The sequence below is a fragment of the Entelurus aequoreus genome, linkage group LG27 (assembly GCF_033978785.1).
Source record: "Entelurus aequoreus isolate RoL-2023_Sb linkage group LG27, RoL_Eaeq_v1.1, whole genome shotgun sequence".
Taxonomy (NCBI): Eukaryota; Metazoa; Chordata; class Actinopteri; order Syngnathiformes; family Syngnathidae; genus Entelurus; species Entelurus aequoreus.
Window position 1 is genome coordinate 39,237,409 of NC_084757.1, and position 23,135 is coordinate 39,260,543.

General features: G+C 43.5%; 1 protein-coding gene across 1 annotated transcript in view; it reads left to right on the top strand.

Moving 5' to 3' along the window:
- The first annotated feature begins 283 nt into the window (after positions 1 to 283).
- Positions 284 to 23,135, top strand: part of ephx4 (epoxide hydrolase 4) — a 35,659-nt gene continuing 12,807 nt past the window's right edge. The window contains exons 1-5 of the mRNA XM_062038679.1: positions 284 to 535; positions 5,016 to 5,101; positions 13,399 to 13,556; positions 21,021 to 21,149; positions 22,737 to 22,840. Coding sequence (XP_061894663.1) covers positions 338 to 535; positions 5,016 to 5,101; positions 13,399 to 13,556; positions 21,021 to 21,149; positions 22,737 to 22,840 — 675 coding nt within the window. The 5' untranslated portion in view covers positions 284 to 337. The remainder of the gene's footprint in view (positions 536 to 5,015; positions 5,102 to 13,398; positions 13,557 to 21,020; positions 21,150 to 22,736; positions 22,841 to 23,135) is intronic.

Below are 23,135 nucleotides of genomic sequence, written 5' to 3' on the forward strand. Positions count from 1 at the left end.
TCCCTTCTTTCCTCTCTCCTTTCCTCCCTTCTTTCCTCCCTCGCTTTTCCTCCCTTCTTTCCTCCCTCGCTCTCTCCTTCCCTCTCTCTCTCCCTTCCTCCCTCCCTCCCTGCATCCCTCTCTCCCTCGCTCCCTCTCTCCCTCCCTCCCTCCCTCTCTGCCTGCCTCCCTCCCTCCCTCGCTCCCTCTCTCCCTCCCTCTCTCCCTCCCTGCATCCCTCCCTCCCTCCCTCCCTCCCTCCCTCCCTCCCTCCCTCCCTCTCTCTCTCTGCCTTCCTGCCTCCCTCCCTCTCTCCCCGGGTGTGTGTCAGCCGTGGTGAGGACGTCCAGAGAGTAAGATGGCGGGACTGCGAGTGTGCGTGTACCGGTGTGCAGTGTGCGTGTTGTGTGCGCTGTGTGCCGCCGCCGCGCTGCTGAGGCTGTGCTGGAGCGCCATCTTGCGGCCGACGGCCACCTTCCAGTGGACGCAGCGCCAAAGTCCGCCGGCGTGTCTGCACGACACGTCCTTGGGCACGCACTGCTACGTGCGCATCAAGGTGAGGCGCGTGCACGTGGGTTTTGCGGCGTGGACGCGCGTGTGCTGGCGTCGTGATCGCGTGCGCGGGGTCTGACGCGTGTTTTTTGTTTTGGCGCCGCCGTGCACGCGCACCTGCTCGACGTGTTGTCACGTGACTGAAATATTTCCACCTCATTAGGTCACGTGCTGATGAGACGCTCACGTTCAGACAGGAAGGTGAATATGACGTCACTGAACTCATTTATACAACTTGTCTAATCTAATTATGCACACCATTTCAGTCAATCAAAATACGTGCTTAAAATGGAGTGTTTTTAAGATCCGCTTCAAAAAAATTACTTTGTTAAAATACATTCATCCATCCATTTCCTACCGCTTGTCCCTATATAGTGCTTTAAAATTCAGCATGGGAAAAAACTGTATAAAAATGATTTGTAAAGATAATTGTAAAAAAAAAAAAAAAAAGTGATATGTTTTCAATATAACACCCCCCTAGTACACTTAATAAGTACCCTTGGAGTGATAGTGATATATTTTCAATATATCACCCACCCAGTACACTTAATAAGTACACTTAGAGTGACTATTTTCAAAATATCACCCACCTAGTACACTTAAGTACCCTTGGCGTGATAGTTATATATTTTCAATACATCACCCCCTAGTACACTTAATAAGTACCCTTGGAGTGATAGTGATATATTTTCAATACATCACCCCCTTAGTACACTTAATAAGTACACTTGGAGTGACATTATTTTCAATATATCACCCCCCTAGTACACTTAGTAAGTATACTTGGAGTGATATTAATATATTTTCAATACATCACCCACCTAGTCCACTTAATAAGTACACTTGGAGTGACATTATTTTCAATATATCACCCCCCTAGTACACTTAGTAAGTATACTTGGAGTGATAGTAATATATTTTCAATACATCACCCACCTAGTCCACTTAATAAGTACACTTGGAGTGACATTATTTTCAATATATCACCCCCCTAGTACACTTAGTAAGTATACTTGGAGTGATAGTAATATATTTTCAATACATCACCCACCTAGTCCACTTAATAAGTACACTTGGAGTGACATTATTTTCAATATATCACCCACCTGGTACACTTAAGTACCCTTGCAGTAATCGTGATATATTTTCAATATATCACCCACCTAGTACACTTAATAAGTATACTTGGAGTGATAGTGATATATTTTCAATACATCACCCACCTAGTCCACTTAATAAGTACACTTGGAGTGACATTATTTTCAATATATCACCCACCGAGTACACTTACGTACACTTGGAGTGATAGTGATATATTTTCAATACATCACCCCCCTAGTACACTTGGAGTGACATTATTATTTTCAATATATCACCCACCCATTCTGTGGCTTTAGAAAGCCGTAAAAAGTTAGCACCTGAAAGCCTCTCAGACCATGAGAAACCAATTCTCTGGTCTGACCAGACCAAGACTGAAGTCTTTGGCATGAATGTCAGGCGTCATGTTTGGAAGAAACCACACCGAGAGCATCCCTACAGTGGTGGCAGCATCATGATGTGGGGATGGTTTTCAGCGGTAGGAACTGGTAGACTAGTCAGGATAGAGGGAAAGATGAATGCAGCAATGTACGGAGACATCCTGGATGAACCTGATGGAGCTCTAGAGGTGCTGCAAAGAGGAATGGTTGAAAGTGTCCAAAGATAGGTGTCAATCAATCAATCAATGTTTATTTATATAGCCCTAATCACAAGTGTCTCAAAGGGCTGCACAAGCCACAACGACATCCTCGGTACACAGCCCACATAAGGGCAAGGAAAAACTCACCCCAGTGGGACGTCGATGTGAATGACTATGAGAAACTTTGGAGAGGACCGCATATGCTAACATAATAGTGAAAGTCCAGTCCATAGTGGATCTAACATAATAGTGAGAGTCCAGTCCATAGTGGATCTAACATAATAGTGTGAGAGTCCAGTCCATAGTGGATCTAACATAATAGTGAGAGTCCAGTCCATAGTGGATCTAACATAATAGTGAGAGTCCAGTCCATAGTGGATCTAACATAATAGTGAGAGTCCAGTCCATAGTGGATCTAACATAATAGTGTGAGAGTCCAGTCCATAGTGGATCTAACATAATAGTGTGAGAGTCCAGTCCATAGTGGATCTAACATAATAGTGTGAGAGTCCAGTCCATAGTGGATCTAACATAATAGTGAGAGTCCAGTCCATAGTGGATCTAACATAATAGTGTGAGAGTCCAGTCCATAGTGGATCTAACATAATAGTGAGAGTCCAGTCCATAGTGGATCTAACATAATAGTGTGAGAGTCCAGTCCATAGTGGATCTAACAGAATAGTGTGAGAGTCCAGTCCATAGTGGATCTAACATAATAGTGTGAGAGTCCAGTCCATAGTGGATCTAACATAATAGTGAGAGTCCAGTCCATAGTGGATCTAACATAATAGTGTGAGAGTCCAGTCCATAGTGGATCTAACATAATAGTGAGAGTCCAGTCCATAGTGGATCTAACATAATAGTGAGAGTCCAGTCCATAGTGGATCTGACATAATAGTGTGAGAGTCCAGTCCATAGTGGATCTGACATAATAGTGTGAGAGTCCAGTCCATAGTGGATCTAACATAATAGTGAGAGTCCAGTCCATAGTGGATCTAACATAATAGTGAGAGTCCAGTCCATAGTGGATCTAACATAATAGTGAGAGTCCAGTCCATAGTGGATCTAACATAATAGTGTGAGAGTCCAGTCCATAGTGGATCTAACATAATAGTGAGAGTCCAGTCCATAGTGGATCTAACATAATAGTGTGAGAGTCCAGTCCATAGTGGATCTAACAGAATAGTGTGAGAGTCCAGTCCATAGTGGATCTAACATAATAGTGTGAGAGTCCAGTCCATAGTGGATCTAACATAATAGTGAGAGTCCAGTCCATAGTGGATCTAACATAATAGTGTGAGAGTCCAGTCCATAGTGGATCTAACATAATAGTGAGAGTCCAGTCCATAGTGGATCTAACATAATAGTGAGAGTCCAGTCCATAGTGGATCTGACATAATAGTGTGAGAGTCCAGTCCATAGTGGATCTGACATAATAGTGTGAGAGTCCAGTCCATAGTGGATCTAACATAATAGTGAGAGTCCAGTCCATAGTGGATCTAACATAATAGTGAGAGTCCAGTCCATAGTGGATCTAACATAATAGTGAGAGTCCAGTCCATAGTGGATCTAACATAATAGTGTGAGAGTCCAGTCCATAGTGGATCTAACATAATAGTGAGAGTCCAGTCCATAGTGGATCTAACATAATAGTGTGAGAGTCCAGTCCATAGTGGATCTAACAGAATAGTGTGAGAGTCCAGTCCATAGTGGATCTAACATAGTAGTGAGAGTCCAGTCCATAGTGGATCTAACATAATAGTGTGAGAGTCCAGTCCATAGTGGATCTAACATAATAGTGAGAGTCCAGTCCATAGTGGATCTAACATAATAGTGAGAGTCCAGTCCATAGTGGATCTAACATAATAGTGTGAGAGTCCAGTCCATAGTGGATCTAACATAATAGTGAGAGTCCAGTCCATAGTGGATCTAACATAATAGTGTGAGAGTCCAGTCCATAGTGGATCTAACATAATAGTGAGAGTCCAGTCCATAGTGGATCTAACATAATAGTGAGAGTCCAGTCCATAGTGGATCTAACATAATAGTGAGAGTCCAGTCCATAGTGGATCTAACATAATAGTGTGAGAGTCCAGTCCATAGTGGATCTAACATAATAGTGAGAGTCCAGTCCATAGTGGATCTAACATAATAGTGTGAGAGTCCAGTCCATAGTGGATCTAACAGAATAGTGTGAGAGTCCAGTCCATAGTGGATCTAACATAATAGTGAGAGTCCAGTCCATAGTGGATCTAACATAATAGTGAGAGTCCAGTCCATAGTGGATCTAACATAATAGTGAGAGTCCAGTCCATAGTGGATCTAACATAATAGTGTGAGTCCAGTCCATAGTGGATCTAACATAATAGACCCCAAAGTAATATGTTCCAGTAATGTAGACGAGATGCAACGTGTGTGTGTGTGTGTGTGTGTGTGTGTGTGTGTGTGTGTGTGTGTGTGTGTGTGTGTGTGTGTGTGTGTGTGTGTGTGTGTGTGTGTGTGTGTGTGTGTGTGTGTGTGTGTGTGTGTGTGTGTGTGTGTGTGTGTGTGTGTGTGTGTGTGTGTGTGTGTGTGTGTGTGTGTGTTATGGTGCATCAACAAAGACTGAATACTCATGAACATGTCTTTTTACTTTCAATATATTTGTACACTTTGTCATGATGGGGTCTTGTGTGTAGAACTTGGAGGACCTAAATGAAATGATTCCATTTTGGCTGTCCTATAATGAAATGTGAGAAAAGTGTGATGGATGTTTCCCCAGCGGTGGTCATGAAGTCCACTCAGTGTCCATCTTGTCTCCTCACAGGACTCTGGTCTCAGGTTTCACTACGTGGCGGCAGGTGAGAGGGGCAAGCCTCTCATGCTCTTCTTGCACGGCTTCCCTGAGTTCTGGTAGGTGACCACATCATTGTTTTGGAGTGTAGGTGACCACATCATTGTTTTGGAGTGTAGGTGACCACCTCATTGTTTTGGAGTGTAGGTGACCACATCATTGTTTTGGAGTGTAGGTGACCACCTCATTGTTTTGGAGTGTAGGTGACCACATCATTGTTTTGGAGTGTAGGTGACCACATCATTGTTTTGGAGTGTAGGTGACCACCTCATTGTTTTGGAGTGTAGGTGACCACGTCATTGTTTTGGAGTGTAGGTGACCACCTCATTGTTTTGGAGTGTAGGTGACCACCTCATTGTTTTGGAGTGTAGGTGACCACGTCATTGTTTTGGAGTGTAGGTGACCACGTCATTGTTTTGGAGTGTAGGTGACCACATCATTGTTTTGGAGTGTAGGTGACCACATCATTGTTTTGGAGTGTAGGTGACCACATCATTGTTTTGGAGTGTAGGTGACCACCTCATTGTTTTGGAGTGTAGGTGACCACATCATTGTTTTGGAGTGTAGGTGACCACCTCATTGTTTTGGAGTGTAGGTGACCACATCATTGTTTTGGAGTGTAGGTGACCACATCATTGTTTTGGAGTGTAGGTGACCACATCATTGTTTTGGAGTGTAGGTGACCACCTCATTGTTTTGGAGTGTAGGTGACCACATCATTGTTTTGGAGTGTAGGTGACCACCTCATTGTTTTGGAGTGTAGGTGACCACATCATTGTTTTGGAGTGTAGGTGACCACCTCATTGTTTTGGAGTGTAGGTGACCACATCATTGTTTTGGAGTGTAGGTGACCACATCATTGTTTTGGAGTGTAGGTGACCACCTCATTGTTTTGGAGTGTAGGTGACCACCTCATTGTTTTGGAGTGTAGGTGACCACCTCATTGTTTTGGAGTGTAGGTGACCACCTCATTGTTTTGGAGTGTAGGTGACCACCTCATTGTTTTGGAGTGTAGGTGACCACCTCATTGTTTTGGAGTGTAGGTGACCACCTCATTGTTTTGGAGTGTAGGTGACCACCTCATTGTTTTGGAGTGTAGGTGACCACCTCATTGTTTTGGAGTGTAGGTGACCACATCATTGTTTTGGAGTGTAGGTGACCACATCATTGTTTTGGAGTGTAGGTGACCACATCATTGTTTTGGAGTGTAGGTGACCACATCATTGTTTTGGAGTGTAGGTGACCACATCATTGTTTTGGAGTGTAGGTGACCACCTCATTGTTTTGGAGTGTAGGTGACCACCTCATTGTTTTGGAGTGTAGGTGACCACCTCATTGTTTTGGAGTGTAGGTGACCACCTCATTGTTTTGGAGTGTAGGTGACCACCTCATTGTTTTGGAGTGTAGGTGACCACCTCATTGTTTTGGAGTGTAGGTGACCACCTCATTGTTTTGGAGTGTAGGTGACCACCTCATTGTTTTGGAGTGTAGGTGACCACATCATTGTTTTGGAGTGTAGGTGACCACATCATTGTTTTGGAGTGTAGGTGACCACAGAATTGTTTTGGAGTGTAGGTGACCACATCATTGTTTTGGAGTGTAGGTGACCACCTCATTGTTTTGGAGTGTAGGTGACCACAGAATTGTTTTGGAGTGTAGGTGACCACATCATTGTTTTGGAGTGTAGGTGACCACATCATTGTTTTGGAGTGTAGGTGACCACGTCATTGTTTTGGAGTGTAGGTGACCACAGAATTGTTTTGGAGTGTAGGTGACCACATCATTGTTTTGGAGTGTAGGTGACCACATCATTGTTTTGGAGTGTAGGTGACCACCTCATTGTTTTGGAGTGTAGGTGACCACCTCATTGTTTTGGAGTGTAGGTGACCACCTCATTGTTTTGGAGTGTAGGTGACCACCTCATTGTTTTGGAGTGTAGGTGACCACCTCATTGTTTTGGAGTGTAGGTGACCACCTCATTGTTTTGGAGTGTAGGTGACCACCTCATTGTTTTGGAGTGTAGGTGACCACCTCATTGTTTTGGAGTGTAGGTGACCACATCATTGTTTTGGAGTGTAGGTGACCACCTCATTGTTTTGGAGTGTAGGTGACCACATCATTGTTTTGGAGTGTAGGTGACCACATCATTGTTTTGGAGTGTAGGTGACCACCTCATTGTTTTGGAGTGTAGGTGACCACCTCATTGTTTTGGAGTGTAGGTGACCACAGAATTGTTTTGGAGTGTAGGTGACCACATCATTGTTTTGGAGTGTAGGTGACCACATCATTGTTTTGGAGTGTAGGTGACCACGTCATTGTTTTGGAGTGTAGGTGACCACATCATTGTTTTGGAGTGTAGGTGACCACGTCATTGTTTTGGAGTGTAGGTGACCACATCATTGTTTTGGAGTGTAGGTGACCACATCATTGTTTTGGAGTGTAGGTGACCACATCATTGTTTTGGAGTGTAGGTGACCACCTCATTGTTTTGGAGTGTAGGTGACCACCTCATTGTTTTGGAGTGTAGGTGACCACAGAATTGTTTTGGGGTGTAGGTGACCACCTCATTGTTTTGGAGTGTAGGTGACCACCTCATTGTTTTGGAGTGTAGGTGACCACATCATTGTTTTGGAGTGTAGGTGACCACCTCATTGTTTTGGAGTGTAGGTGACCACATCATTGTTTTGGAGTGTAGGTGACCACCTCATTGTTTTGGAGTGTAGGTGACCACATCATTGTTTTGGAGTGTAGGTGACCACCTCATTGTTTTGGAGTGTAGGTGACCACATCATTGTTTTGGAGTGTAGGTGACCACCTCATTGTTTTGGAGTGTAGGTGACCACCTCATTGTTTTGGAGTGTAGGTGACCACGTCATTGTTTTGGAGTGTAGGTGACCACATCATTGTTTTGGAGTGTAGGTGACCACGTCATTGTTTTGGAGTGTAGGTGACCACATCATTGTTTTGGAGTGTAGGTGACCACATCATTGTTTTGGAGTGTAGGTGACCACATCATTGTTTTGGAGTGTAGGTGACCACCTCATTGTTTTGGAGTGTAGGTGACCACCTCATTGTTTTGGAGTGTAGGTGACCACATCATTGTTTTGGAGTGTAGGTGACCACCTCATTGTTTTGGAGTGTAGGTGACCACAGAATTGTTTTGGAGTGTAGGTGACCACGTCATTGTTTTGGAGTGTAGGTGACCACCTCATTGTTTTGGAGTGTAGGTGACCACCTCATTGTTTTGGAGTGTAGGTGACCACCTCATTGTTTTGGAGTGTAGGTGACCACCTCATTGTTTTGGAGTGTAGGTGACCACATCATTGTTTTGGAGTGTAGGTGACCACCTCATTGTTTTGGAGTGTAGGTGACCACATCATTGTTTTGGAGTGTAGGTGACCACATCATTGTTTTGGAGTGTAGGTGACCACATCATTGTTTTGGAGTGTAGGTGACCACCTCATTGTTTTGGAGTGTAGGTGACCACCTCATTGTTTTGGAGTGTAGGTGACCACCTCATTGTTTTGGAGTGTAGGTGACCACATCATTGTTTTGGAGTGTAGGTGACCACCTCATTGTTTTGGAGTGTAGGTGACCACCTCATTGTTTTGGAGTGTAGGTGACCACCTCATTGTTTTGGAGTGTAGGTGACCACCTCATTGTTTTGGAGTGTAGGTGACCACCTCATTGTTTTGGAGTGTAGGTGACCACATCATTGTTTTGGAGTGTAGGTGACCACCTCATTGTTTTGGAGTGTAGGTGACCACCTCATTGTTTTGGAGTGTAGGTGACCACCTCATTGTTTTGGAGTGTAGGTGACCACATCATTGTTTTGGAGTGTAGGTGACCACCTCATTGTTTTGGAGTGTAGGTGACCACCTCATTGTTTTGGAGTGTAGGTGACCACATCATTGTTTTGGAGTGTAGGTGACCACCTCATTGTTTTGGAGTGTAGGTGACCACCTCATTGTTTTGGAGTGTAGGTGACCACATCATTGTTTTGGAGTGTAGGTGACCACAGAATTGTTTTGGAGTGTAGGTGACCACGTCATTGTTTTGGAGTGTAGGTGACCACCTCATTGTTTTGGAGTGTAGGTGACCACCTCATTGTTTTGGAGTGTAGGTGACCACCTCATTGTTTTGGAGTGTAGGTGACCACCTCATTGTTTTGGAGTGTAGGTGACCACCTCATTGTTTTGGAGTGTAGGTGACCACCTCATTGTTTTGGAGTGTAGGTGACCACATCATTGTTTTGGAGTGTAGGTGACCACATCATTGTTTTGGAGTGTAGGTGACCACAGAATTGTTTTGGAGTGTAGGTGACCACATCATTGTTTTGGAGTGTAGGTGACCACCTCATTGTTTTGGAGTGTAGGTGACCACAGAATTGTTTTGGAGTGTAGGTGACCACATCATTGTTTTGGAGTGTAGGTGACCACATCATTGTTTTGGAGTGTAGGTGACCACGTCATTGTTTTGGAGTGTAGGTGACCACAGAATTGTTTTGGAGTGTAGGTGACCACATCATTGTTTTGGAGTGTAGGTGACCACATCATTGTTTTGGAGTGTAGGTGACCACCTCATTGTTTTGGAGTGTAGGTGACCACCTCATTGTTTTGGAGTGTAGGTGACCACCTCATTGTTTTGGAGTGTAGGTGACCACCTCATTGTTTTGGAGTGTAGGTGACCACCTCATTGTTTTGGAGTGTAGGTGACCACCTCATTGTTTTGGAGTGTAGGTGACCACCTCATTGTTTTGGAGTGTAGGTGACCACCTCATTGTTTTGGAGTGTAGGTGACCACATCATTGTTTTGGAGTGTAGGTGACCACCTCATTGTTTTGGAGTGTAGGTGACCACATCATTGTTTTGGAGTGTAGGTGACCACATCATTGTTTTGGAGTGTAGGTGACCACCTCATTGTTTTGGAGTGTAGGTGACCACCTCATTGTTTTGGAGTGTAGGTGACCACAGAATTGTTTTGGAGTGTAGGTGACCACATCATTGTTTTGGAGTGTAGGTGACCACATCATTGTTTTGGAGTGTAGGTGACCACGTCATTGTTTTGGAGTGTAGGTGACCACATCATTGTTTTGGAGTGTAGGTGACCACGTCATTGTTTTGGAGTGTAGGTGACCACATCATTGTTTTGGAGTGTAGGTGACCACATCATTGTTTTGGAGTGTAGGTGACCACATCATTGTTTTGGAGTGTAGGTGACCACCTCATTGTTTTGGAGTGTAGGTGACCACCTCATTGTTTTGGAGTGTAGGTGACCACAGAATTGTTTTGGAGTGTAGGTGACCACCTCATTGTTTTGGAGTGTAGGTGACCACCTCATTGTTTTGGAGTGTAGGTGACCACATCATTGTTTTGGAGTGTAGGTGACCACCTCATTGTTTTGGAGTGTAGGTGACCACATCATTGTTTTGGAGTGTAGGTGACCACCTCATTGTTTTGGAGTGTAGGTGACCACATCATTGTTTTGGAGTGTAGGTGACCACCTCATTGTTTTGGAGTGTAGGTGACCACATCATTGTTTTGGAGTGTAGGTGACCACCTCATTGTTTTGGAGTGTAGGTGACCACCTCATTGTTTTGGAGTGTAGGTGACCACGTCATTGTTTTGGAGTGTAGGTGACCACATCATTGTTTTGGAGTGTAGGTGACCACGTCATTGTTTTGGAGTGTAGGTGACCACATCATTGTTTTGGAGTGTAGGTGACCACCTCATTGTTTTGGAGTGTAGGTGACCACCTCATTGTTTTGGAGTGTAGGTGACCACCTCATTGTTTTGGAGTGTAGGTGACCACCTCATTGTTTTGGAGTGTAGGTGACCACATCATTGTTTTGGAGTGTAGGTGACCACCTCATTGTTTTGGAGTGTAGGTGACCACATCATTGTTTTGGAGTGTAGGTGACCACATCATTGTTTTGGAGTGTAGGTGACCACCTCATTGTTTTGGAGTGTAGGTGACCACATCATTGTTTTGGAGTGTAGGTGACCACATCATTGTTTTGGAGTGTAGGTGACCACCTCATTGTTTTGGAGTGTAGGTGACCACATCATTGTTTTGGAGTGTAGGTGACCACCTCATTGTTTTGGAGTGTAGGTGACCACCTCATTGTTTTGGAGTGTAGGTGACCACCTCATTGTTTTGGAGTGTAGGTGACCACCTCATTGTTTTGGAGTGTAGGTGACCACCTCATTGTTTTGGAGTGTAGGTGACCACATCATTGTTTTGGAGTGTAGGTGACCACCTCATTGTTTTGGAGTGTAGGTGACCACCTCATTGTTTTGGAGTGTAGGTGACCACCTCATTGTTTTGGAGTGTAGGTGACCACATCATTGTTTTGGAGTGTAGGTGACCACCTCATTGTTTTGGAGTGTAGGTGACCACCTCATTGTTTTGGAGTGTAGGTGACCACATCATTGTTTTGGAGTGTAGGTGACCACCTCATTGTTTTGGAGTGTAGGTGACCACATCATTGTTTTGGAGTGTAGGTGACCACCTCATTGTTTTGGAGTGTAGGTGACCACCTCATTGTTTTGGAGTGTAGGTGACCACCTCATTGTTTTGGAGTGTAGGTGACCACATCATTGTTTTGGAGTGTAGGTGACCACCTCATTGTTTTGGAGTGTAGGTGACCACCTCATTGTTTTGGAGTGTAGGTGACCACCTCATTGTTTTGGAGTGTAGGTGACCACCTCATTGTTTTGGAGTGTAGGTGACCACCTCATTGTTTTGGAGTGTAGGTGACCACATCATTGTTTTGGAGTGTAGGTGACCACCTCATTGTTTTGGAGTGTAGGTGACCACCTCATTGTTTTGGAGTGTAGGTGACCACCTCATTGTTTTGGAGTGTAGGTGACCACATCATTGTTTTGGAGTGTAGGTGACCACCTCATTGTTTTGGAGTGTAGGTGACCACCTCATTGTTTTGGAGTGTAGGTGACCACATCATTGTTTTGGAGTGTAGGTGACCACCTCATTGTTTTGGAGTGTAGGTGACCACATCATTGTTTTGGAGTGTAGGTGACCACCTCATTGTTTTGGAGTGTAGGTGACCACATCATTGTTTTGGAGTGTAGGTGACCACAGAATTGTTTTGGAGTGTAGGTGACCACGTCATTGTTTTGGAGTGTAGGTGACCACCTCATTGTTTTGGAGTGTAGGTGACCACCTCATTGTTTTGGAGTGTAGGTGACCACCTCATTGTTTTGGAGTGTAGGTGACCACCTCATTGTTTTGGAGTGTAGGTGACCACCTCATTGTTTTGGAGTGTAGGTGACCACATCATTGTTTTGGAGTGTAGGTGACCACATCATTGTTTTGGAGTGTAGGTGACCACATCATTGTTTTGGAGTGTAGGTGACCACAGAATTGTTTTGGAGTGTAGGTGACCACCTCATTGTTTTGGAGTGTAGGTGACCACCTCATTGTTTTGGAGTGTAGGTGACCACATCATTGTTTTGGAGTGTAGGTGACCACCTCATTGTTTTGGAGTGTAGGTGACCACATCATTGTTTTGGAGTGTAGGTGACCACATCATTGTTTTGGAGTGTAGGTGACCACCTCATTGTTTTGGAGTGTAGGTGACCACATCATTGTTTTGGAGTGTAGGTGACCACATCATTGTTTTGGAGTGTAGGTGACCACATCATTGTTTTGGAGTGTAGGTGACCACATCATTGTTTTGGAGTGTAGGTGACCACATCATTGTTTTGGAGTGTAGGTGACCACATCATTGTTTTGGAGTGTAGGTGACCACATCATTGTTTTGGAGTGTAGGTGACCACCTCATTGTTTTGGAGTGTAGGTGACCACCTCATTGTTTTGGAGTGTAGGTGACTTAGATTGTCTATGTGGTTCTCGCTCAGCAGGGAAGTCCTCCAGGGCAACAAACCCTGATAGGATAGAGACCCTCATGGATCACAGAGGTTGTCAAGTCCTGTCAGCAGCCATGATGATTAGTGAGGAGCTCACATTGTGGGCATCACTTGAAGAAAGTCTGGGATGCACTTGGCTCACTGCAACATGCACACACATGTTCACTGTGTGTGTGTGTGTGTGTGTGTGTGTGTGTGTGTGTGTGTGTGTGTGTGTGTGTGTGTGTGTGTGTGTGTGTGTGTGTGTGTGTGTGTGTGTGTGTGTGTGTGTGTGTGTGTGTGTGTGTGTGTGTGTGTGTGTGTGTGTGTGTGTAATAATTATAACTAGTTGGCAGCAAAGAGCAGTATTTTGCTACCTAGACGGGTTGCCAGGTTGGCGCAGGTGCACACATTTATAACATGATTGAACTGACTTGATCAAAGTTCTGTGGTCGCCATGACGATAAGCCATCATTGATGACACGCAGGTTCTCGTGGCGCCACCAGCTGCGCGAGTTCAAGAGCGAGTTCCGCGTGGTCGCCGTCGACATGCGAGGCTACGGCGAGTCGGACCTGCCGCCCGGCGTGGACAACTACCACCCGGGCCACCTGGTGACCGACATCAAGGACATGGTGGAGCACCTTGGTGAGGACACACCTCCTTTGTGGCTCAGTCAGTCACCCTCACTCTCAGCATAGACTCATCCATCATTGTAGAGTCACCCTCACTGTAGAGTCACCCTCACTGTAGAGTCACCATCACTGTAAACTCCCCATCACTGTAGAGTCACCATCACTGTAAACTCCCCATCACTGTAGAGTCACCATCACTGTAAACTCCCCATCACTGTAGAGTCACCATCACTGTAAACTCCCCCGCACTGTAGAGTCACCCTCACTGTAAACTCCCCATCACTGTAGAGTCACCATCACTGTAGAGTCACCCTCACTGTAGAGTCGCCCTCACTGTAGAGTCACCATCACTGTAGAGTCACCATCACTGTAAACTCCCCATCATTGTAGAGTCACCCTCACTGTAAACTCCCCATCACTGTAGAGTCACCCTCACTGTAAACTCCCCATCACTGTAGAGTCACCATCACTGTAAACTCCCCATCACTGTAGAGTCACCCTCACTGTAAACTCCCCATCACTGTAGAGTCACCCTCACTGTAAACTCCCCCGCACTGTAGAGTCACCCTCACTGTAAACTCCCCATCACTGTAGAGTCACCCTCACTGTAAACTCCCCATCACTGTAGAGTCACCCTCACTGTAAACTCCCCCGCACTGTAGAGTCACCCTCACTGTAAACTCCCCATCACTGTAGAGTCACCCTCACTGTAAACTCCCCATCACTGTAGAGTCACCCTCACTGTAGAGTCGCCCTCACTGTAAACTCCCCATCACTGTAGAGTCACCCTCACTGTAAACTCCCCATCACTGTAGAGTCACCCTCACTGTAGAGTCACCCTCACTGTAGAGTCACCATCACTGTAAACTCCCCCGCACTGTAGAGTCACCCTCACTGTAAACTCCCCATCACTGTAGAGTCACCCTCACTGTAAACTCCCCCGCACTGTAGAGTCACCCTCACTGTAAACTCCCCATCACTGTAGAGTCACCCTCACTGTAGAGTCGCCCTCACTGTAGAGTCACCATCACTGTAGAGTCACCCTCACTGTAGAGTCACCCTCACTGTAGAGTCACCCTCACTGTAAACTCCCCATCACTGTAGAGTCACCATCACTGTAGACTCCCCCGCACTGTAGAGTCACCATCACTGTAAACTCCCCATCACTGTATAGTCACCATCACTGTAAACTCCCCATCACTGTAGAGTCACCATCACTGTAGAGTCACCCTCACTGTAGAGTCACCTTCACTGTAGAGTCACCCTCACTGTAAACTCCCATCACTGTAGAGTCACCATCACTGTAGACTCCCCCGCACTGTAGAGTCACCCTCACTGTAAACTCCCCATCACTGTAGAGTCACCATCACTGTAGACTCCCCCGCACTGTAGAGTCACCCTCACTGTAAACTCCCCATCACTGTAGAGTCACCTTCACTGTAGAGTCACCCTCACTGTAGAGTCACCATCACTGTAGAGTCACCCTCACTGTAAACTCCCCATCACTGTAGAGTCACCATCACTGTAGACTCCCCCGCACTGTAGAGTCACCATCACTGTAGACTCCCCATCACTGTATAGTCACCATCACTGTAAACTCCCCATCACTGTAGAGTCACCATCACTGTAGAGTCGCCCTCACTGTAGAGTCGCCCTCACTGTAGAGTCGCCCTCACTGTAGAGTCACCATCACTGTAAACTCCCCATCACTGTAGAGTCACCATCACTGTAGAGTTGCCCTCACTGTAGAGTCGCCCTCACTGTAGAGTCGCCCATCACTGTAGAGTCGCCCTCACTGTAGAGTCACCATCACTGTAAACTCCCCATCACTGTAGAGTCACCATCACTGTAGAGTTGCCCTCACTGTAGAGTCACCATCACTGTAGAGTCACCATCATTGTAGAGTCGCCCTCACTGTAGAGTCGCCCTCACTGTAGAGTCGCCCATCACTGTAGAGTCGCCCTCACTGTAGAGTCACCATCACTGTAAACTCCCCATCACTGTAGAGTCACCATCACTGTAGAGTTGCCCTCACTGTAGAGTCACCATCACTGTAGAGTCACCTTCACTGTAGAGCAGGGGTCCCCAAACTATGGCCCGCGGGCCGGATCTGGCCCCCCAGCATCCAAAATCCGGCCCACAATTTTTTTTATTTTTTAAATCTTTCCTTTCTAATCCATTTATTTATTTATTTATATTTATATATATATATATATATATATATATATATATATATATATATATATATACTACTGTTCAAAAGTTTGGGGTCACCCAAACAATTTAGTGTTCGAGCCTTCATTTCTAAGAACAAGAATAGACTGTGGAGTTTCAGATGAAAGTTCTCTTTTTCTGGCCATTTTGAGCGTTTAATTGACCCCACAAATGTGATGCTCCAGAAAGTCAATCTGCTCAAAGGAAGGTCAGTTTTGTAGCTTCTGTAACGAGCTAAAGTGTTTTCAGATGTGTGAACATGATTGCACAAGGGTTTTCTAATCATCAATTAGCCTTCTGAGCCAATGAGCAAACACATTGTACCATTAGAACACTGGAAAGATAAAAATAAAAAAAATGTTCAGTTTGGGGACCCATCACTGTAGACTCCCCCTCACTGTAGAGTCCCCCTCACTGTAGAGTCACCATTACTGTACACCAGTGGTCACCAACGCGGTGCCCGCGGGCACCAGGTCGCCCGTAAGGACCAGATGAGTCGCCCGCTGGCCTGTTCTAGAAATAGCTCAAATAGCAGCACTGTAGCGGCAAACAGCTGTCTCGTCAGCTGATGCGCGTAACTGCGGCTGCTTGGCAACCAGCCAAACCCACTTAATAAAATGATATTTTATTTTAGAGCACATCCACATCCCTATTCACCTAGGCAACCCCAGGAAATGTATATCATTCGGCTTTATTATCAGTTTACGTTCACGCGCATGCAGGTATAACGCGGCCCGCTCCCGTCTCGTCTGCTGGTGCGCGAGCCCGGTAATTAGACAGCTGTGTCCAATCAAGGAGTACAAAAGACGCCAGCGCAGAGTGGAGAAAGCTTTGGTTCATTACAGATAACACAGAGTTGTGCCAAAAGTGTACTATAACCAAAAGCTGGACGGACAGCCGGTAAGATTGCACTTTATTTCTCTTTGTGGGTGTGGCGCACCTGTTGGCAGGTGAGATGGGGGGTGGGGGGGTGCATGTAGCGTGCTTAGTCTGGAGGCTAAATACACACGGTGGTTTGTGTAACTGTTGTTTAGTAAGGAAGTGTTGTGATTCTTTGCTTAGTTTGATAAATGTTGGAGCAGTTTGCTTCATCAGGAGGGTGAAGTCGCTCAACTTAAAGTGTTGGATTTAACGGTGTTGGATCATTGACTGCTGGTGAGGGCATAGAAAAGGGGTATTTTTCTACCAGTAGACAGTGTTTAAGATTGAGTGTTTCACTGCTAAATTAATAATATATTTATATTGGATATGGATTTGAAATATGTATGTAAAATAGCTGGTTAATTGGTTATGTATTTATGTATTTGCATATTGGCTTTTCTGCTGCATTTATCTATTGTGTTTCTGCTGTTAAATGTACTTTATATGTGCATTTATGTTGACACCATTTATTTCAAATCTGAATGAACTTAAAGGGAAAATATTAATCATTTTCTTGCACTTGTTTAATTGTTAGGTGTTTGAAAGCCTGATTAATAATTGTAAATTATGGGATTGATAATTGATAGATTTTTTACAGCATGTTAATCTTGTGGTGTTTTGTCCTTCAAGGTTTTTCACCTACTAAAGAAGCTAAAGGCTACTAAAGACAGCTAAAGAAACTAAAGTCTACTAACACTGCTAAAGACTGCTAAAAAGACTAAAGAAGAAAAAAGAAGCTGTTTCTTCATTGGAAAAACTGTTGCGAACTAAAGGAAAATAAAAGTAAAAAAGTAACTAGGGTCTGGTCTTTTGAGTGCAATCCAGAATCCACATTCAGCATTGGTACGTCCCGCCAAGTGTGGGAGAAGCACAGAGACAAAAGCACAACACTTGACAAGCACTTACCAGTGAGCTGCCTCTATTTTTTAAATGTTATTTATTTACTAGCAAGCTGGTCTCTCTTAGCTCGACATTTTTAATTCTAAGAGACAAAACTCAAAAAAATTCTAAAAATCCAAGAAAATATTTGAAAGACTTGGTGTTCACTAACTGACAAAGAAACAGATCACAGATTTGGTGTCCACTTCAAAGTGGGACATGATTTATTTAAACATTTGAGAGTTGACTTTAGTATTTGACATGAGTTATTATTTGTACAAACATGGTGCAAAGTCATTCATGATTTGTTAAAAAATGTTAGTGGCTAGCTAGTTAAAATGGGATATTGTGATTTCCCAAGACTGTCTTAGAAGTCATCATTTGAAAATGTGCACTTAGAGAAAATATAAAAATAAAGTGTTGCATATTGATATTTATCTGTTTCTATATATATTTATTGTGAGAAATCATTAAGATGATCAGTGTTCCCACAAAGATAAATATCATTAATTATTAATAACAACATAGAGTTAAAGGTAAATTGAGCAAATTGGCTATTTCTGGCAATTTATTGAAGTGTGTATCAAACTGGTAGCCCTTCGCATTAATCACTACCCAAGAAGTAGCTCTTGCTTTCACAAAGGTTGCTGACCCCTGCTTTAGAGTCACCATCACTGTAGACTCCCCCTCACTGTAGAGTCACCGTCACTGTAGTCACCATCACTGTAGTCACCGTCACTGTAGTCACCGTCACTGTAGAGTCACCATCACTGTAGAGTCACCGTCACTGTAGAGTCACCATCACTGTAGAGTCACCGTCACTGTAAACTCCCCATCACTGTAGAGTCACCGTCACTGTAGTCACCGTCACTGTAGTCACCATCACTGTAGAGTCACCGTCACTGTAAACTCCCCATCACTGTAGAGTCACCGTCACTGTAGTCACCGTCACTGTAGTCACCGTCACTGTAGAGTCACCATCACTGTAGAGTCACCGTCACTGTAAACTCCCCATCACTGTAGAGTCACCATCACTGTAGAGTCACCCTCACTGTAGACTCCCCATCACTGTAGAGTTACCATCACTATAGAGTCACCCTCACTGTAGAGTCACCATCACTGTAGTCACCATGGCGACTACAGTGATGGTGACTACAGTGATGTAGTCCAATGTATCCTTGAACATGAAGGTGAGTTAAATACATAAAACTAACATCAACACAATAAAGACATCACTTGTTTTGTCTCTTTTTTCATTTTCCTCATTCCTTTCTGTCTCTTTTTATATCTCTTTTCCTCCTTCCTTTCTGTCTCTTTTTATATCTCTTTTCCTCCTTCCTTTCTGTCTCTTTTTATATCTATTTTCCTCCTTCCTTTCTGTCTCTTTTTATATCTCTTTTCCTCTTCCTTTCTGTCTCTTTTTATATCTCTTTTCCTCCTTCCTTTCTGTCTCTTTTTTATATCTCTTTTCCTCCTTCCTTTCTGTCTCTTTTTTATATCTCTTTTCCTCCTTCCTTTCTGTCTCTTTTTATATCTCTTTTCCTCCTTCCTTTCTGTCTCTTTTTTATATCTCTTTTCCTCCTTCCTTTCTGTCTCTTTTAATATCTCTTTTCCTCCTTCCTTTCTGTCTCTTTTTTATATTTCTTTACCTCCTTCCTTTCTGTCTCTTTTTATATCTCTTTTCCTCCTTCCTTTCTGTCTCTTTGTATATCTCTTTTCCTCCTTCCTTTGTCTCTTTGTATATCTCTTTTCCTCCTTCCTTTCTGTCTCTTTTTATCTCATTTCCTCCTTCCTTTCTGTCTCTTTTTATATCTCTTTTCCTCCTTCCTTTCTGTCTCTTTTTATATCTCTTTTCCTCTTTCCTTTCTGTCTCTTTTTTATATCTCTTTTCCTCCTTCCTTTCTGTCTCTTTTTATCTCTTTTCCTCCTTCCTTTCTGTCTCTTTTTATATCTATTTTCCTCCTTCCTTTCTGTCTCTTTTTATATCTCTTTTCCTCCTTCCTTTTTGTCTCTTTTTTATATCTCTTTTCCTCCTTCCTTTGTCTTTTTTATATCTCTTTTCCTCCTTCCTTTCTGTCTTTTTTATCTCTTTTCCTCTTTCCTTTCTCTCCTTCTTCCTTTCTATTTTTTTAATCTCTTTTCCTCCTTCCTTTCCATCTCTTTTTTTATATTTTCCTCCTTCATTTCTGTCTATTTTCCTCCTTGCTTTCTCTCTTTTTTATCTCTTTTCCTCCTTCCTTTCTGTCTTTTTTTTCTCTTCTCTATTTTTGTCTCTTTTCTTCTCTTTTCCTCCTTCCTTTCTGTTTATTTTTTAATCTCTTTTCCTCCTTCCTTTCTGTCTCTTTTTTAATCTATTTTCCTCCTTCCTTTCTCTCTTTATCTTTTCCTCCTGTCTTTTTTTTATTCCTTTATCTTTTCCTCCCTTTCTCTGTTTTTTAAATCTCTTTTCCTCCTTTCTTTCTGTCCCTGTTTTATATTTTCCTCCCTTTCTGTCTCTTTTATCTCTTTTCCATCCTTTTTTTCTGTCTTTTGTTTCTTTTCCTCATTCCTTTCTGTCTCTTTTCCTCTTCCATGTTTACATTTCCTGTGTTCCTCCCTCTTTATCACTTTTCATTTTTCTTTGTTTTTATCCTTTGTTTCCTTCCTACATTTCCTGTATCCCTTCTTCTTTTCATGTCTTTCCCTCCTTTGTCTCCTTTTATACTTTTGTATCCTTCCTTCCTGCCTCTTTTCATTCTTCATTTTCTTTTCATAACATTCTACCTTTCTTGAATTCCTCTTTTCATCCTTTCTTTTTGTTCTCTTGCTACCTTTTTTGTATTTCTCCTTTTTCTCCTTCCTTTTGTCTTTTTTCATCCTTCCGTGTTTCCCCCTTACTTTGTTTCTCTTCAACATTCATTTTCTTTTGTTTCCTTCCTAACTTTCGTGTATTGCTCCTTACTTTATTGCTGTCTCTCTTCCTCCTTCCTTCCTTTCTCTTTTTCTCCTTCCTTTCCCTTGTTTCTTTCCTACCATCTTTTTGTTCCTCCATTCACATTTCTTTTCCTCTTGACTTTTATTTTCTTCATTCCTTTTCTTGTATTCCTTCTTCCTTTTTGTCTCTTCATCTCTCCTGTTTTTCTTTCCTTCCTACCCTTTATTTCTTTTTTCCACATTCCCCCTTTCTTTTGTTTCAATCTTACCTTTCTCGTATTCTTCCTTCTCTTTGGTTTCTTGTCTCCTTTCTTTTAAATTTATTCTCATCTTTCTGTCATTCCTCCCTGTTCATCTCTTCTTTCCTTCTTGTCTCTTTTCATCTTTCCTTTTTGTTATACTTCTTCTTGTATTCTTCCCTGGTTACTGTCTATTTTCATCTTTTCTTTCTTTTTCTCATTTCTACCTTATTTTCTATTTCTCCACATTTCTTTTTCTTTCATTCCTCCTTGTCTTGTACTCTCTCTTTTCCCCCCGTCCCGTCTTGCAGGCTACAACCGCTGCTTCCTGGTGGGTCACGACTGGGGTGGGATGCTGGCCTGGTTGTTTGCCATGGACTATCCAGAGATGGTGACCAAGCTCATCGTCTTAAACTGCCCTCACCCCGCCGTCTATGCAGGTGTGTCCCTTTAAGGACTTTAGCAGGCGTGTGTGTGTCCCTTTAAGGACTTTAGCAGGCGTGTGTGTGTGTCCCTTTAAGGACTTTAGCAGGCGTGTGTGTGTGTCCCTTTAAGGACTTTAGCAGGTGTGTGTGTGTGTGTCCCTTTAAGGACTTTAGCAGGTGTGTGTGTGTGTGTCCCTTTAAGGACTTTAGCAGGCGTGCGTGTGTGTCCCTTTAAGGACTTTAGCAGGCGTGTGTGTGTGTCCCTTTAAGGACTTTAGCAGGCGTGTGTGTGTGTCCCTTTAAGGACTTTAGCAGGCGTGTGTGTGTGTCCCTTTAAGGACTTTAGCAGGCGTGTGTGTGTGTGTCCCTTTAAGGACTTTAGCAGGCGTGTGTGTGTGTGTCCCTTTAAGGACTTTAGCAGGCATGTGTGTGTGTGTCCCTTTAAGGACTTTAGCAGGCATGTGTGTGTGTGTGTCCCTTTAAGGACTTTAGCAGGCGTGTGTGTGTGTGTGTGTGTGTCCCTTTAAGGACTTTGTGTGCTGTAATGATGATGATGAATTAGGACAATGATGTTTGCACTAACTAAGTCTCTGGTGGAAGAAGGAGGATGATGATGATGATGATGATGTGACAACCTTTCATTTCAATCTTAATTAGTGCTTTTCTTCTTTCTTTCTTTCCTTTTGACTTTGTTGTTGTGACTTCCTTCTTCTTCTTCATGTTTTGCATTTATTTGTGTTGAATAATTTCTCCTCCTTGTCTTTCTTTCTTCCTACATTGTCTTCCTTCTCTTTTTTGCTCCTTTCTTTCAAATCTTTGTGTTTATTGGCATTATTTGTCAGAAATGCATTCCAAATCAAGTGTTCTTCCCTTCACGCAGAAGATAAACAATCAGAGAAATACAACTGCACTTCCAAATATCCCCAACATGGTGCAGCAATAAACAAGCAAAAGGCTCATCAATCAGCCACAATTGAACCCGCGGGACCAAAGCGGAGATCTTCACATGTTTGAAGAGAGCCCCCATACTTCTTGACACCACAACCTTTCTCTTATGCTGAGATGCAAAGACTTAACTCAACATGACCATCATCTTTTTAGTTAGACTTCCATGCAGTGCTTGCAATTGGTGAAAGCACGATGCGCACCCTGAACTCCATTGTACAAATGTGTGTTCTATTTTATTTGATACTTGTTCACATTGCTTAAGTCTGCAGTTATGTCAGCTTGATTTTGGCTATGTTGTCATTTACATTATCATTGTAATATTTGAATGGTGGTGGATGAATGAATGTGTTGTGGCAGTTGTGGATGTCACCCATGTGGCGCTTTGAGGAAACTCTTGATTGCTTCTCCAAGCACGTCTTTAATGGTGAACTGCTTACGTGAGAATGCTAAACAGGAAGTGCTTGAAGTTGACCGGCTTTGTAAAAAAGTCTAAGATGATCGTGTGTGCACTCACAATTTGGAGAGGATTATGGAGCCTATCTCAGCTGCATGGATCATATGTCAGTTCTCTCTCTGTTAAGTTATATCTCTCTCTGTTAAGTTATATCTCTGTGAGTAAGTTAGTATTGAAGTGAAGTGTATCTTCCTCTTCAGATTATGCAGTGTGTCATCCCAGTCAGATGTGGAAGTGCAGACATTTCTTCTTCTTCCAACTGCCTCGACTACCTGAACTCATCTTCTCCATCCACGACTTCCAGGTACCTCTGTACCTGTACCTGTACGTGTGTGTGTGTACCTGTACCTGTGTGTGTGTGTGTGTGTGTGTGTGTATCTGTGTGTGTGTGTTCTGGCCATGCTTACTCATTGGGGACATGGCTCTGTTTACAAAGTCACTTTAGGGGACCTTTGACGTTATGGGGACAAAAAAACAGGTGCCCTAAAGGGAAACCTTTTTAAATAATAGTCTGATCCATTCATTGATTACTTGAACAATTCACACCTGGCGCACCACACGAAGGCAGTGTCTCCACACGAAGGCAGGAAGGTGCTCTC